This window comes from Oncorhynchus gorbuscha, linkage group LG13, assembly GCF_021184085.1.
Source record: "Oncorhynchus gorbuscha isolate QuinsamMale2020 ecotype Even-year linkage group LG13, OgorEven_v1.0, whole genome shotgun sequence".
NCBI classification, from domain to species: domain Eukaryota; kingdom Metazoa; phylum Chordata; class Actinopteri; order Salmoniformes; family Salmonidae; genus Oncorhynchus; species Oncorhynchus gorbuscha.
The window spans coordinates 1565733-1584127 of NC_060185.1; the positions used below are offsets into that span (position 1 = coordinate 1565733).

The 18395-nt window shown below is 37.4% G+C and overlaps 1 protein-coding gene across 3 annotated transcripts in view; it reads left to right on the plus strand.

The window, feature by feature from the left end:
- LOC123993861 (contactin-5-like) overlaps positions 1–18395 on the plus strand; it is a 253341-nt gene that overhangs the window by 110618 nt on the left and 124328 nt on the right. For all 3 annotated transcript variants that reach the window (XM_046296320.1, XM_046296321.1, XM_046296322.1), the window contains exon 7: positions 17558–17685. In XM_046296320.1, coding sequence (XP_046152276.1) covers positions 17558–17685 — 128 coding nt within the window. The remainder of the gene's footprint in view (positions 1–17557; positions 17686–18395) is intronic.

An 18395-nucleotide genomic window follows, 5' to 3' on the forward strand; every position in this document is an offset into this window, starting at 1 on the left:
TTACCAGATGTTAGGTCATGTGTTTTATCTAAAACCCCATTACCAGATGTTAGGTCATGTGTTTTATCTAAAACCCCATTACCAGATGTTAGGTCATGTTTTATCTAAAACCCCATTACCAGATGTTAGGTCATGTGTTTTATCTAAAACCCCATTACCAGATGTTAGGTCATGTGTTTTATCTAAAACCCCATTACCAGATGTTAGGTCATGTGTTTTATCTAAAACCCCATTACCAGATGTTAGGTCATGTGTTTTATCTAAAACCCCATTACCAGATGTTAGGTCATGTGTTTTATCTAAAACCCCATTACCAGATGTTAGGTCATGTGTTTTATCTAAAACCCCATTACCAGATGTTAGGTCATGTGTTTTATCTAAAACCCCATTACCAGATGTTAGGTCATGTGTTTTATCTAAAACCCCATTACCAGATGTTAGGTCATGTGTTTTATCTAAAACCCCATTACCAGATGTTAGGTCATGTGTTTTATCTAAAACCCCATTACCAGATGTTAGGTCATGTGTTTTATCTAAAACCCCATTACCAGATGTTAGGTCATGTGTTTTATCTAAAACCCCATTACCAGATGTTAGGCCATGTGTTTTATCTAAAACCCCATTACCAGATGTTAGGTCATGTGTTTTATCTAAAACCCCATTACCAGATGTTAGGTCATGTGTTGTTGATTTATCTAAAACCCCATTACCAGATGTTAGGTCATGTGTTTTATCTAAAACCCCATTACCAGATGTTAGGTCATGTGTTTTATCTAAAACCCCATTACCAGATGTTAGGTCATGTGTTTTATCTAAAACCCCATTACCAGATGTTAGGTCATGTGTTTTATCTAAAACCCCATTACCAGATGTTAGGTCATGTGTTTTATCTAAAACCCCATTACCAGATGTTAGGTCATGTGTTTTATCTAAAACCCCATTACCAGATGTTAGGTCATGTGTTGTTGATTTATCTAAAACCCCATTACCAGATGTTAGGTCATGTGTTTTATCTAAAACCCCCCAGATGTTAGGTCATGTGTTGTTGATTTATCTAAAACCCCATTACCAGATGTTAGGTCATGTGTTTTATCTAAAACCCCATTCAGATGTTGTCATGTGTTTTATCTAAAACCCCATTACCAGATGTTAGGTCATGTTGTTTTTATCTAAAACCCCATTACCAGATGTTAGGTCATGTGTTTTATCTAAAACCCCATTACCAGATGTTAGGTCATGTGTTTTATCTAAAACCCCATTACCAGATGTTAGGTCATGTGTTGTTGATTTATCTAAAACCCCATTACCAGATGTTAGGTCATGTGTTGTTGATTTATCTAAAACCCCATTACCAGATGTTAGGTCATGTGTTTTATCTAAAACCCCATTACCAGATGTTAGGTCATGTAAAACCCCATTACCAGATGTTGATTTATCTAAAACCCCATTACCAGATGTTAGGTCATGTGTTGTTGATTTATCTAAAACCCCATTACCAGATGTTAGGTCATGTGTTTGATTTATCTAAAACCCCATTACCAGATGTTAGGTCATGTGTTTTATCTAAAACCCCATTACCAGATGTTAGGTCATGTGTTTTATCTAAAACCCCATTACCAGATGTTAGGTCATGTGTTTTATCTAAAACCCCATTACCAGATGTTAGGTCATGTGTTTTATCTAAAACCCCATTACCAGATGTTAGGTCATGTGTTTTATCTAAAACCCCATTACCAGATGTTAGGTCATGTGTTTTATCTAAAACCCCATTACCAGATGTTAGGTCATGTGTTTTATCTAAAACCCCATTACCAGATGTTAGGTCATGTGTTTTATCTAAAACCCCATTACCAGATGTTAGGTCATGTGTTTTATCTAAAACCCCATTACCAGATGTTAGGTCATGTGTTTTATCTAAAACCCCATTACCAGATGTTAGGTCATGTGTTTTATCTAAAACCCCATTACCAGATGTTAGGTCATGTGTTTTATCTAAAACCCCATTACCAGATGTTAGGTCATGTGTTGTTGATTTATCTAAAACCCCATTACCAGATGTTAGGTCATGTGTTTTATCTAAAACCCCATTACCAGATGTTAGGTCATGTGTTTTATCTAAAACCCCATTACCAGATGTTAGGTCATGTGTTGTTGATTTATCTAAAACCCCATTACCAGATGTTAGGCCATGTGTTTTATCTAAAACCCCATTACCAGATGTTAGGTCATGTGTTATTGATTTATCTAAAACCCCATTACCAGATGTTAGGTCATGTGTTGTTGATTTATCTAAAACCCCATTACCAGATGTTAGGTCATGTGTTGTTGATTTATCTAAAACCCCATTACCAGATGTTAGGTCATGTGTTGTTGATTTATCTAAAACCCCATTACCAGATGTTAGGCCATGTGTTTTATCTAAAACCCCATTACCAGATGTTAGGTCATGTGACTTATCTAAAACCCCATTACCAGGTTTTAGGCCATGTGTTGTTGATTTATCTAAAACCCCATTACCAGGTTTTAGGCCATGTGTTGTTGATTTATCTAAAACCCCATTACCAGATGTTAGGTCATGTGTTTTATCTAAAACCCCATTACCAGATGTTAGGTCATGTGTTGTTTTTATCTAAAACCCCATTACCAGATGTTAGGTCAGATGTTAGGTCATGTGTTGTTGATTTATCTAAAACCCCATTACCAGATGTTAGGTCATGTGATTTATCTAAAACCCCATTACCAGATGTTAGGTCATGTGTTTTATCTAAAACCCCATTACCAGATGTTAGGTCATGTGTTGTTGATTTATCTAAAACCCCATTACCAGATGTTAGGTCATGTGTTTTATCTAAAACCCCATTACCAGATGTTAGGTCATGTGTTTTATCTAAAACCCCATTACCAGATGTTAGGTCATGTGTTGTTGATTTATCTAAAACCCCAGATTACCATGTGTTTTATCTAAAAGATGTTAGGTCATGTGTTTTATCTAAAACCCCATTACCAGATGTTAGGTCATGTGTTTTATCTAAAACCCCATTACCAGATGTTAGGTCATGTGTTGATTTATCTAAAACCCCATTACCAGATGTTAGGTCATGTGTTGTTGATTTATCTAAAACCCCATTACCAGATGTTAGGTCATGTGTTGTTGATTTATCTAAAACCCCATTACCAGATGTTAGGTCATGTGTTGTTGATTTATCTAAAACCCCATTACCAGATGTTAGGCCATGTGTTTTATCTAAAACCCCATTACCAGATGTTAGGTCATGTGACTTATCTAAAACCCCATTACCAGGTTTTAGGCCATGTGTTGTTGATTTATCTAAAACCCCATTACCAGGTTTTAGGCCATGTGTTGTTGATTTATCTAAAACCCCATTACCAGATGTTAGGTCATGTGTTTTATCTAAAACCCCATTACCAGATGTTAGGTCATGTGTTTTATCTAAAACCCCATTACCAGATGTTAGGTCATGTGTTGTTGTGATTTATCTAAAACCCCATTACCAGATGTTAGGTCATGTGTTGTTGATTTATCTAAAACCCCATTACCAGATGTTAGGTCATGTGATTTATCTAAAACCCCATTACCAGATGTTAGGTCATGTGTTTTATCTAAAACCCCATTACCAGATGTTAGGTCATGTGTTGTTGATTTATCTAAAACCCCATTACCAGATGTTAGGTCATGTGTTTTATCTAAAACCCCATTACCAGATGTTAGGTCATGTGTTTTATCTAAAACCCCATTACCAGATGTTAGGTCATGTGTTGTTGATTTATCTAAAACCCCATTACCAGATGTTAGGTCATGTGTTTTATCTAAAACCCCATTACCAGATGTTAGGTCATGTGTTTTATCTAAAACCCCATTACCAGATGTTAGGTCATGTGTTGTTGATTTATCTAAAACCCCATTACCAGATGTTAGGTCATGTGATTTATCTAAAACCCCATTACCAGATGTTAGGTCATGTGTTGTTGATTTATCTAAAACCCCATTACCAGATGTTAGGTCATGTGATTTATCTAAAACCCCATTACCAGATGTTAGGTCATGTGTTTTATCTAAAACCCCCCAGATTAGGTCAGATGTTAGGTCATGTTGTCATGTTGATTTATCTAAAACCCCATTACCAGATGTTAGGTCATGTGTTGTTGATTTATCTAAAACCCCATTACCAGATGTTAGGTCATGTTGTTGATTTATCTAAAACCCCATTACCAGATGTTAGGTCATAAAACCCCATTACCAGATGTTTTTATCTAAAACCCCATTACCAGATGTTAGGTCATCTGTTGTTGATTTATCTAAAACCCCATTACCAGATGTTAGGTCATGTGTTGTTGATTTATCTAAAACCCCATTACCAGATGTTAGGTCATGTGTTGTTGATTTATCTAAAACCCCATTACCAGATGTTAGGTCATGTGTTTTATCTAAAACCCCATTACCAGATGTTAGGCCATGTGTTTTATCTAAAACCCCATTACCAGGTGTTAGGTCATGTGTTGTTGATTTATCTAAAACCCCATTACCAGATGTTAGGTCATGTGTTGTTGATTTATCTAAAACCCCATTACCAGATGTTAGGTCATGTGTTTTATCTAAAACCCCATTACCAGATGTTAGGTCATGTGTTGTTGATTTATCTAAAACCCCATTACCAGATGTTAGGTCATGTGTTTTATCTAAAACCCCATTACCAGATGTTAGGTCATGTGTTTTATCTAAAACCCCATTACCAGATGTTAGGTCATGTGTTTTATCTAAAACCCCATTACCAGATGTTAGGTCATGTGTTTTATCTAAAACCCCATTACCAGATGTTAGGTCATGTGTTTTATCTAAAACCCCATTACCAGGTGTTAGGTCATGTGTTTTATCTAAAAAACCCCATTAAAACCCCCAGATGTTAGGTCATGTGTTTTATCTAAAACCCCATTACCAGATGTTAGGTCATGTGTTGATTTATCTAAAACCCCATTACCAGATGTTAGGTCATGTGTTGTTGATTTATCTAAAACCCCATTACCAGATGTTAGGTCATGTGTTGTTGATTTATCTAAAACCCCATTACCAGATGTTAGGTCATGTGTTGTTGATTTATCTAAAACCCCATTACCAGATGTTAGGTCATGTGTTGTTGATTTATCTAAAACCCCATTACCAGATGTTAGGTCATGTGTTTTATCTAAAACCCCATTACCAGATGTTAGGTCATGTGTTTTATCTAAAACCCCATTACCAGATGTTAGGTCATGTGTGTTGATTTATCTAAAACCCCATTACCAGATGTTAGGTCATGTGTTTTGATTTATCTAAAACCCCATTACCAGATGTTAGGTCATGTGTTGTTGATTTATCTAAAACCCCATTACCAGATGTTAGGTCATGTGTTGTTGATTTATCTAAAACCCCATTACCAGATGTTAGGTCATGTGATTTATCTAAAACCCCATTACCAGATGTTAGGTCATGTGTTGTTGATTTATCTAAAACCCCATTACCAGATGTTAGGTCATGTGTTGTTGATTTATCTAAAACCCCATTACCAGATGTTAGGTCATGTGTTGTATCTAAAACCCCATTACCAGGTGTTAGGTCATGTGTTGTTGATTTATCTAAAACCCCATTACCAGGTGTTAGGTCATGTGTTGTTGATTTATCTAAAACCCCATTACCAGATGTTAGGTCATGTGTTGTTGATTTATCTAAAACCCCATTACCAAATGTTAGGTCATGTGATTTATCTAAAACCCCATTACCAGATGTTAGGTCATGTGTTGTTGATTTATCTAAAACCCCATTACCAGATGTTAGGTCATGTGTTGTTGATTTATCTAAAACCCCATTACCAGATGTTAGGTCATGTGTTGTTGATTTATCTAAAACCCCATTACCAGATGTTAGGTCATGTGTTTTATCTAAAACCCCATTACCAGATGTTAGGCCATGTGTTTTATCTAAAACCCCATTACCAGATGTTAGGTCATGTGTTGTTGATTTATCTAAAACCCCATTACCAGATGTTAGGTCATGTGTTGTTGATTTATCTAAAACCCCATTACCAGATGTTAGGTCATGTGTTTTATCTAAAACCCCATTACCAGATGTTAGGTCATGTGTTGTTGATTTATCTAAAACCCCATTACCAGATGTTAGGTCATGTGTTTTATCTAAAACCCCATTACCAGATGTTAGGCCATGTGTTTTATCTAAAACCCCATTACCAGATGTTAGGTCATGTGTTTTATCTAAAACCCCATTACCAGATGTTAGGCCATGTGTTTTATCTAAAACCCCATTACCAGATGTTAGGTCATGTGTTTTATCTAAAACCCCATTACCAGGTGTTAGGTCATGTGTTTTATCTAAAACCCCATTACCAGATGTTAGGCCATGTGTTGTATCTAAAACCCCATTACCAGATGTTAGGTCATGTGTTGTTGATTTATCTAAAACCCCATTACCAGATGTTAGGTCATGTGTTGTTGATTTATCTAAAACCCCATTACCAGATGTTAGGTCATGTGTTATTGATTTATCTAAAACCCCATTACCAGATGTTAGGTCATGTGTTGTTGATTTATCTAAAACCCCATTACCAGATGTTAGGTCATGATTTATCTAAAACCCCATTACCAGATGTTAGGTCATGTGTTGTTGATTTATCTAAAACCCCATTACCAGATGTTAGGCCATGATGTTTTATCTAAAACCCCATTACCAGATGTTAGGTCATGTGTTTTATCTAAAACCCCATTACCAGATGTTAGGTCATGTGTTGTTGATTTATCTAAAACCCCATTACCAGATGTTAGGTCATGTGTTGTTGATTTATCTAAAACCCCATTACCAGATGTTAGGTCATGTGTTTAATCTAAAACCCCATTACCAGATGTTAGGTCATGTGTTTTATCTAAAACCCCATTACCAGATGTTAGGTCATGTTGTTGATTTATCTAAAACCCCATTACCAGATGTTAGGTCATGTGTTTTATCTAAAACCCCATTACCAGATGTTAGGTCATGTGTTGTTGATTTATCTAAAACCCCATTACCAGATGTTAGGTCATTACCAGATGTTGTGATTTATCTAAAACCCCATTACCAGATGTTAGGTCATGTTGTTGATTTATCTAAAACCCCATTACCAGATGTTAGGTCATGTGATTTATCTAAAACCCCATTACCAGATGTTAGGTCATGTTTTATCTAAAACCCCATTACCAGATGTTAGGTCATGTGTTGTTGATTTATCTAAAACCCCATTACCAGATGTTAGGTCATGTGTTGTTGATTTATCTAAAACCCCATTACCAGATGTTAGGTCATGTGTTGATTTATCTAAAACCCCATGTGTTTTATTACCAGATGTTAGGTCATGTGTTGTTGATTTATCTAAAACCCCATTACCAGATGTTAGGTCATGTGTTGTTGATTTATCTAAAACCCCATTACCAGATGTTAGGTCATGATGTTTTTATCTAAAACCCCATTACCAGATGTTAGGTCATGTGTTGTTGATTTATCTAAAACCCCATTACCAGATGTTAGGTCATTACCAGATGTTGTCATGTGTTTTATCTAAAACCCCATTACCAGATGTTAGGTCATGTTAGGTCATGTGTTTTATCTAAAACCCCATTACCAGATGTTAGGTCATGTGTTGTCATTGTTTTATCTAAAACCCCATTACCAGATGTTAGGTCATGTTGTTTTATCTAAAACCCCATTACCAGATGTTAGGTCATGTGTTTTATCTAAAACCCCATTACCAGATGTTAGGTCATACCAGATGTTGTTGTTGATTTATCTAAAACCCCATTACCAGATGTTAGGTCATGTTGTTGATTTATCTAAAACCCCATTACCAGATGTTAGGTCATGTGTTGTGTTTTATCTAAAACCCCATTACCAGATGTTAGGTCATGTGTTTTATTTAAAACCCCATTACCAGATGTTAGGTCATGTGTTGTTGATTTATCTAAAACCCCCCAGATGTTAGGTCATGTTGTTTTATCTAAAACCCCATTACCAGATGTTAGGTCATGTGTGATTTATCTAAAACCCCATTACCAGATGTTAGGTCATTGTTGATTTATCTAAAACCCCATTACCAGATGTTAGGTCATGTGTTGTTGATTTATCTAAAACCCCATTACCAGATGTTAGGTCATGTGTTGTTGATTTATCTAAAACCCCATTACCAGATGTTAGGTCATGTGTTTTATCTAAAACCCTATTGATTTATCTAAAACCCCATTACCAGATGTTAGGTCATGTGTTTTATCTAAAACCCCATTACCAGATGTTAGGTCATGTGTTGTTGATTTATCTAAAACCCCATTACCAGATGTTAGGTCATGTGATTTATCTAAAACCCCATTACCAGATGTTAGGTCATGTGTTTTACTAGGTCTAAAACCCCATTACCAGATGTTAGGTCATGTGTTGTTGATTTATCTAAAACCCCATTACCAGATGTTAGGTCATGTGATTTATCTAAAACCCCATTACCAGATGTTAGGTCATGTGTTGTATCTAAAACCCCATTACCAGGTGTTAGGTCATGTGTTGTTGATTTATCTAAAACCCCATTACCAGGTGTTAGGTCATGTGTTGTTGATTTATCTAAAACCCCATTACCAGATGTTAGGTCATGTGTTGTTGATTTATCTAAAACCCCATTACCAAATGTTAGGTCATGTGTTTTATCTAAAACCCCATTACCAGATGTTAGGTCATGTGTTTTATCTAAAACCCCATTACCAGATGTTAGGTCATGTGTTGTTGATTTATCTAAAACCCCATTACCAGATGTTAGGTCATGTGTTGTTGATTTATCTAAAACCCCATTACCAGATGTTAGGTCATGTGTTTTATCTAAAACCCCATTACCAGATGTTAGGTCATGTGTTGTTGATTTATCTAAAACCCCATTACCAGATGTTAGGTCATGTGTTGTTGATTTATCTAAAACCCCATTACCAGATGTTAGGTCATGTGTTTTATCTAAAACCCCATTACCAGATGTTAGGTCATGTGTTTTATCTAAAACCCCATTACCAGATGTTAGGTCATGTGTTTTATCTAAAACCCCATTACCAGATGTTAGGTCATGTGTTTTATCTAAAACCCCATTACCAGATGTTAGGTCATGTGTTGTTGATTTATCTAAAACCCCATTACCAGATGTTAGGTCATGTGTTTTATCTAAAACCCCATTACCAGATGTTAGGTCATGTGTTTTATCTAAAACCCCATTACCAGATGTTAGGTCATGTGTTTTATCTAAAACCCCATTACCAGGTGTTAGGTCATGTGTTGTTGATTTATCTAAAACCCCATTACCAGATGTTAGGTCATGTGTTTTATCTAAAACCCCATTACCAGATGTTAGGTCATGTGTTTTATCTAAAACCCCATTACCAGATGTTAGGTCATGTGTTTTATCTAAAACCCCATTACCAGATGTTAGGTCATGTGTTGTTGATTTGTCTAAAACCCCATTACCAGATGTTAGGTCATGTGTTTTATCTAAAACCCCATTACCAGATGTTAGGCCATGTGTTTTATCTAAAACCCCATTACCAGATGTTAGGTCATGTGTTGTTGATTTATCTAAAACCCCATTACCAGATGTTAGGTCATGTGTTTTATCTAAAACCCCATTACCAGATGTTAGGTCATGTGTTTTATCTAAAACCCCATTACCAGATGTTAGGTCATGTGTTTTATCTAAAACCCCATTACCAGGTGTTAGGTCATGTGTTGTTGATTTATCTAAAACCCCATTACCAGATGTTAGGTCATGTGTTTTATCTAAAACCCCATTACCAGATGTTAGGTCATGTGTTTTATCTAAAACCCCATTACCAGATGTTAGGTCATGTGTTTTATCTAAAACCCCATTACCAGATGTTAGGTCATGTGTTGTTGATTTATCTAAAACCCCATTACCAGATGTTAGGTCATGTGTTTTATCTAAAACCCCATTACCAGATGTTAGGTCATGTGTTGTATCTAAAACCCCATTACCAGATGTTAGGTCATGTGTTTTATCTAAAACCCCATTACCAGATGTTAGGCCATGTGTTTTATCTAAAACCCCATTACCAGATGTTAGGCCATGTGTTTTATCTAAAACCCCATTACCAGATGTTAGGTCATGTGTTTTATCTAAAACCCCATTACCAGATGTTAGGTCATGTGTTTTATCTAAAACCCCATTACCAGATGTTAGGTCATGTGTTGTTGATTTATCTAAAACCCCATTACCAGATGTTAGGTCATGTGTTTTATCTAAAACCCCATTACCAGATGTTAGGTCATGTGATTTATCTAAAACCCCATTACCAGATGTTAGGCCATGTGTTTTATCTAAAACCCCATTACCAGATGTTAGGTCATGTGTTGTTGATTTATCTAAAACCCAATTACCAGATGTTAGGTCATGTGTTTTATCTAAAACCCCATTACCAGATGTTAGGTCATGTGTTGTTGATTTATCTAAAACCCCATTACCAGGTGTTAGGTCATGTGTTGTTGATTTATCTAAAACCCCATTACCAGATGTTAGGTCATGTGTTGTTGATTTATCTAAAACCCCATTACCAGATGTTAGGCCATGTGTTTTATCTAAAACCCCATTACCAGATATTAGGTCATGTGTTTTATCTAAAACCCCATTACCAGATGTTAGGTCATGTGTTTTATCTAAAACCCCTTTACCAGATGTTAGGTCATGTGGTGTTGATTTATCTAAAACCCAATTACCAGATGTTAGGTCATGTGTTTTATCTAAAACCCCATTACCAGATGTTAGGTCATGTGTTTTATCTAAAACCCCATTACCAGATGTTAGGCCATGTGTTTTATCTAAAACCCCATTACCAGATGTTAGGTCATGTGTTTTATCTAAAACCCCATTACCAGATGTTAGGTCATGTGTTTTATCTAAAACCCCATTACCAGATGTTAGGTCATGTGTTGTTGATTTATCTAAAACCCCATTACCAGATGTTAGGTCATGTGTTTTATCTAAAACCCCATTACCAGATGTTAGGTCATGTGTTTTATCTAAAACCCCATTACCAGATGTTAGGTCATGTGTTTTATCTAAAACCCCATTACCAGATGTTAGGTCATGTGTTGTTGATTTATCTAAAACCCCATTACCAGATGTTAGGTCATGTGTTTTATCTAAAACCCCATTAACAGATGTTAGGCCATGTGTTTTATCTAAAACCCCATTACCAGATGTTAGGTCATGTGTTGTTGATTTATCTAAAACCCCATTACCAGATGTTAGGTCATGTGTTGTTGATTTATCTAAAACCCCATTACCAGATGTTAGGCCATGTGTTTTATCTAAAACCCCATTACCAGATGTTAGGTCATGTGTTTTATCTAAAACCCCATTACCAGATGTTAGGTCATGTGTTTTATCTAAAACCCCATTACCAGATGTTAGGTCATGTGTTGTTGATTTATCTAAAACCCCATTACCAGATGTTAGGTCATGTGTTTTATCTAAAACCCCATTACCAGATGTTAGGTCATGTGATTTATCTAAAACCCCATTACCAGATGTTAGGTCATGTGTTTTATCTAAAACTCCATTACCAGATGTTAGGTCATCTGTTGTTGATTTATCTAAAACCCCATTACCAGATGTTAGGCCATGTGTTTTATCTAAAACCCCATTACCAGATGTTAGGCCATGTGTTGTTGATTTATCTAAAACCCCATTACCAGATGTTAGGTCATGTGTTTTATCTAAAACCCCATTACCAGATGTTAGGTCATGTGTTTTATCTAAAACCCCATTACCAGATGTTAGGCCATGTGATTTATCTAAAACCCCATTACCAGGTGTTAGGCCATGTGTTGTTGATTTATCTAAAACCCAATTACCAGATGTTAGGCCATGTGATTTATCTAAAACCCCATTACCAGGTGTTAGGCCATGTGTTGTTGATTTATCTAAAACCCAATTACCAGATGTTAGGTCATGTGTTTTATCTAAAACCCCATTACCAGATGTTAGGTCATGTGTTGTTGATTTATCTAAAACCCCATTACCAGATGTTAGGTCATGTGTTTTATCTAAAACCCCATTACCAGATGTTAGGTCATGTGTTGTTGATTTATCTAAAACCCCATTACCAGGTGTTAGGTCATGTGATTTTTATTCAGATGTTAGGTCATGTGTTTTATCTAAAACCCCATTACCAGATGTTAGGTCATGTGTTTTATCTAAAACCCCATTACCAGATGTTAGGTCATGTGTTGTTGATTTATCTAAAACCCCATTACCAGATGTTAGGCCATGTGTTTTATCTAAAACCCCATTACCAGATGTTAGGCCATGTGTTGTTGATTTATCTAAAACCCCATTACCAGGTGTTAGGCCATGTGTTTTATCTAAAACCCCATTACCAGGTGTTAGGCCATGTGTTGTTGATTTATCTAAAACCCCATTACCAGATGTTAGGTCATGTGTTGTTGATTTATCTAAAACCCCATTACCAGGTGTTAGGTCATGTGATGTATCTAAAACCCCATAACCAGATGTTAGGTCATGTGATGTATCTAAAACCCCATTACCAGATGTTAGGCCATGTGTTGTTGATCCATTTCCAGCTGTTAGGCCATGTGTTTTATCTAAAACTCAATTTCCAGCTGTTAGATCATGTGTTGTTGATCCATTTCCAGCTGTTAGGCCATGTGTTGTTGATCCATTACCAGCTGTTAGGCCATGTGTGGTCCATATTCCATTGAGGCTGTAACAAAAGTGGCTGCATTTCAATTTGGGTTTAAACACTTGTTCCCTATTAATTTAGCCCAGGGGTGCAACTTTCACTGTGGATGGGATGGACATGTCCCTCCCCCCATTCTGAAATTGCATTTTTTTGTCATTGGAATGTGATACAAGACTCAGACCCCTCGGGTTTGGAGTGTTTATCTGTGTAGAAAATACAATAATAATAGTTATGTCCCCACCACTTCTAAAACCAAAGTTGCGCCCCTGGTTAAGCCTTTATCTCAACCGATAACATCAGACTTGTAAATCTTATTGGAGATTTAGGCTTATTTGATGTTGTCAGGAATTTGCCTTCATTAGGAAATGTAATTGTTGATTTATCTTGTGGAGATGGGGGAAATAGCATGTATTTATCTGTTAAGCCATTCTCCCGACGTACCTAATACCCTTTCATACTAACACGTTTATTCGGCTACTTTTTTCCTCATTTTCTTCAATATCTGAAGTAATTGCTGGTATCAAAGCCAAAATTGTATTTCCACCGAACTACCGAGTAATCATTTCAGTACAGTTCTGCCTACGGCCCTAGTATGAAACGTAGCCGTAATGATGAGGTTGCTTTGGCGCGCACCAGGCTCTTAAAACTCTCGGAGGTCGCTAGACAACGCCCGTTAACCATCCTCCAGCCTGTTCTTAACAACTTTGCAAGGCTTGTCACCTTGCCCGTGTCTTCGTATAGCACACCACTAAGCATATACCCTGTTTGGATCCATGTAGAATAACTGTGGGAATTGTTGCTTAATAATGAAACTGCCAAAGAGGCATCTCATCCTTGTAATAGATTTGAAGCATGTGTTCAACTAGATCAGCGTTTCCCAAACTCGGTCCTGGGTGAACGTTTTTTGTTTTTTGTCCTAGCACTAGACAGCTGATTCAAATAATCAACTAATCATCAACCTTTGATTATTTTAATCAGCTGGGTAATGCTGGGGGAAAAAACAAAACGTACAGCTTGGGGGGGGGGGCCCTGAAGTAGATAATAATTTCAGCACTGTTTTGATCTAAAACCCCATTACCAGATGTTAGGTCATGTGTTTTATCTAAAACCCCATTACCAGATGTTAGGTCATGTGATTTATCTAAAACCCCATTACCAGATGTTAGGTCATGTGTTGTTGATTTATCTAAAACCCCATTACCAGATGTTAGGCCACGTGTTTTATCTAAAACCCCATTACCAGATGTTAGGCCATGTGTTTTATCTAAAACCCCATTACCAGATGTTAGGTCATGTGTTGTTGATCCATTTCCAGCTGTTAGGTCATGTGTTGTTGATCCATTACCAGCTGTTAGGTCATGTGTTGTTGATCCATTACCAGCTGTTAGGCCATGTGTTGTTGATCCATTACCAGCTGTTAGGCCATGTTTTGTTGATCCATTACCAGCTGTTAGGCCATGTGTTGTTGATCCATTACCAGCTGTTAGGCCATGTGTGGTCCATATTCCATTGAGGCTGTAACAAAAGTGGCTGCATTTAAATTTGGGTTTAAACACTTGTTCCCTATTAATTTAGCCCAGGGGTGCAACTTTCACTGTGGATGGGGTGGACATTTCCCTCCCCCCATTCTGAAATTGCATTTTTTTGTCATTGGAATGTGATACAAGACTCAGACCCCTCGGGTTTGGAGTGTTTATCTGTGTAGAAAATACAATAATAATAGTTATGTCCCCACCACTTCTAAAACCAAAGTTGCGCCCCTGGTTAAGCCTTTATCTCAACCGATAATATCAGGCTTGTAAATCTTATTGGAGATTTAGGCTTATTTGATGTTGTCAGGAATTTGCCTTCATTAGGAAATGTAATTGTTGATTTATCTTGTGGAGATGGGGGAAATAGCATGTATTTATCTGTTAAGCCATTCTCCCGACGTACCTAATACCCTTTCATACTAACACGTTTATTCGGCTACTTTTTTCCTCATTTTCTTCAATATCTGAAGTAATTGCTGGTATCAAAGCCAAAATTGTATTTCCACCGAACTACCGAGTAATCATTTCAGTACAGTTCTGCCTACGGCCCTAGTATGAAACGTAGCCGTAATGATGAGGTTGCTTTGGCGCGCACCAGGCTCTTAAAACTCTCGGAGGTCGCTAGACAACGCCCGTTAACCATCCTCCAGCCTGTTCTTAACAACTTTGCAAGGCTTGTCACCTTGCCCGTGTCTTCGTATAGCACACCACTAAGCATATACCCTGTTTGGATCCATGTAGAATAACTGTGGGAATTGTTGCTTAATAATGAAACTGCCAAAGAGGCATCTCATCCTTGTAATAGATTTGAAGCATGTGTTCAACTAGATCAGCGTTTCCCAAACTCGGTCCTGGGTGAACGTTTTTTGTTTTTTGTCCTAGCACTAGACAGCTGATTCAAATAATCAACTAATCATCAACCTTTGATTATTTTAATCAGCTGGGTAATGCTGGGGGAAAAAACAAAACGTACAGCTTGGGGGGGGGCCCTGAAGTAGATAATAATTTCAGCACTGTTTTGATCGGGACAGCGCCGTCGCGCAGCTTTGAGACTCGTCTTGATGAATCAATACATGTCAGATTGGATATTGATTAGGCTACACAATTAGGCTGGGGAAATGTTTGCTAAGTTGAGGTGAGTAATGCTAATTATCATCTTGTCTAGTTGGCTCATTTTGCAATGGTATGTAGTTTAACAAGTTGATTATTTTACTCCTCAGTCACAGTCGTTTTGTGGCCTAGACCTACACCCGACCAAACGACTGTGACTTCACGGACTTGTCTGATAATCAATGTGATTTTGATTAACTTAATCTCCATCTGTAGTGGCTATTTGGTCAATTGGTTTAATCTATCACTGATCCGAAACATTTAGCATGCTATAATGTAGTCTAAATCACTGATCAGAAACATTTAGCATGCTATAATGAAGCCTAAATCACTGATCCGAAACATTTAGCATGCTATAATGTAGTCTAAATCAATGATCCGAAACATTTAGCATGCTATAATGTAGTCTAAATCATTGATCAGAAACATTTAGCATTCTATAATGTAGTCTAAATCACTGATCCGAAACATTTAGCATGCTATAATGCAGCCTAAATCACTGATCCGAAACATTTAGCATGCTATAATGTAGTCTAAATCATTGATCAGAAACATTTAGCATGCTATAATGAAGCCTAAATCACTGATCCGAAACATTTAGCATGCTATAATGTAGTCTAAATCATTGATCAGAAACATTTAGCATGCTATAATGAAGCCTAAATCACTGATCAGAAACATTTAGCATGCTATAATGAAGCCTAAATCAAGTGGAGGCCTATTATTTTGTTCAATCGTATATGATATAGACAACTCAAAGTCCGCGGAGGTTGTGAAGTATGAACGACACTCGCATGCTTTTGAAAATCGGATTGCTTTTATTTTCTGTGGGTATCATGATGAAGGTATTCCTGCTCCCTAACAACGTGGAGTGTGGGTAAGAAAGAGATTAAACGTGGATTCAAAAAAAGCATGGGATTGGGCTCTGTTTCAAAAGATGACGTTCTTTATATGATAGCGGTTCCACACGTTCCCTTGACACAAGTTATGTGGGGAAAATATTATTGTATTTTATTCTGTTATATTCCATCATATTGATTTGATTTGAATGGAGCATTTATGGCTGTACAGACCTATGGTATAGGCCTAATTAAACTCCAAATATGCTATTCTATTCTTTTGAAAATACACGTAGTCTTATAATGAATGATTTAATAATGAGTTTATTTTTGATGGTGTATATTCAATGGATTTATTCAAACAGATGCCCAACCACATCTGCGCAGCACTACGACCACCTGCCACAGTCACGCGTACAGGAGATATACAACTTGGCAAGTCAGTGAAAAACAAATGTATTTACAATGACGGCCTACACCGGCGAAAACCCAGAGAACTGTGCACCGCCCTGTGGGACTCCCAATCGCAGCCGGATGTGATACAGCCTGGATTCGAAACCAGGGACTGTAGTGACGCCTCTTGCACTGAGATGCAGTGCCTTGCGCCACTCGGGAGCCTTGCGGTGTAAAAGGCTATGCAAACAAGAATGTGGTAAAAAAAAATGTCCCGGTGTGTAAGGGGGTCATATAAACATGGGCCAATTGTTTTTTACACGCTTAATACCGTAAATACTATGTGAAAGCATTATTAGTCTGTTGTTGTTTGCCCCTTGTGGTAAATAGTGTTTTCAGGTCATAGTACTGAAGAACATAGAAAAGTGAATCGTTTCCTAGTAATGTTTCACTTGAGTCCACAATTAAACAGCTTATGTAGCTTGTACACAGTACATATGTCCTCTTGACAAGGATCGTTGCGGGGGAACTGTCTGCACAACTTGGTATTTGCAGCAACTGCTCTTCCTGGGGTCCACACAAAACATGAAACATAACATTAAGAACAACAGCTCAAGGACAGAACTACATAGCTTGCCCTTGGAAAATCAATAAGATCATCGTGTCTGAGCTAGATAGAACATAGAGTATATGAAATATTTAAAATCCCCCAAATGGATACGCTCTGAAATTAATTTGTTATGCTGTTTGCCTTTCTGAGCTGTCCTGATCTGCCTGATGTCTTTCAGCAATCTAAATACACTTTAATGAATGCTATAAGCAACTAAAACTGCATACAACTTTAATTAAACTCAACTGTTTTAGTTAAACAGGCATTTGGTTTGTATTGTATTTGTTCTTTGACAGGATAATGCTGTTACGAAACAACACTCTGAGGATCATCAACTCCACCCGCTCTGACGAGGGGAACTATGTCTGTCGAGCCGAGAATCAGTTTGGTTCGGCTGAGATGACGGCCATGCTCTGGGTAAAAGGTAAGCGATGCCCAGGGGGGCTTTATTTTCTGCCAAATTAGTGCCAGTCACACACCAGTAAACAGTCCCCCAATGTCGTTTCCTGCCACCTTTGTCTGGGGGGGTGGAGAGAGGGGGAGAGAGGCAGAGGGGACGCCGGCGGAATTTATTGTGTTCGCTCGACTGCGAAGCGAAAGGGTTTTCACATTCAAAATCATTTTACAAGGGCACCCTATTTGACAGGGTAAGACTGTTGTACATGAACAGCATGCACAGCTGAAATCAACGGAGGCCCTGAGTGACTGTTTTGGTCCTTTTCAGGGTTTCAGTATGCAGGATGTGGTTTGATAATGACACTAATGACAAGTCAATCCGGCTACCTGGTTGTTAGTTACCCTGGTCCCATCTGAATAGAGCTTTGCCTGGACCCAGATCACAGATGTTCTTTTGTGTTTTTCCTCTGACTAATGTTGCCATGCCATACTCGCCAAGGTAGCCTAGATATACAGTCCTTGACTTGTTCTACATTTTTTTACATTACAGCCTAATTCTAAAAATGATTTTTTTGTTTTCTGTTTTGTTCCTTCATCAATTTACACACAATATCCCATTTAAAAAAAGCAAAAACAGGTTTTTAGACATTTTTGCAAATGTATATCAAATAAAAAACGGATCACATTTACGTCAGTATTCAGACCCTTTACTCAGTACTTTGTTGACGCACGTTTGGC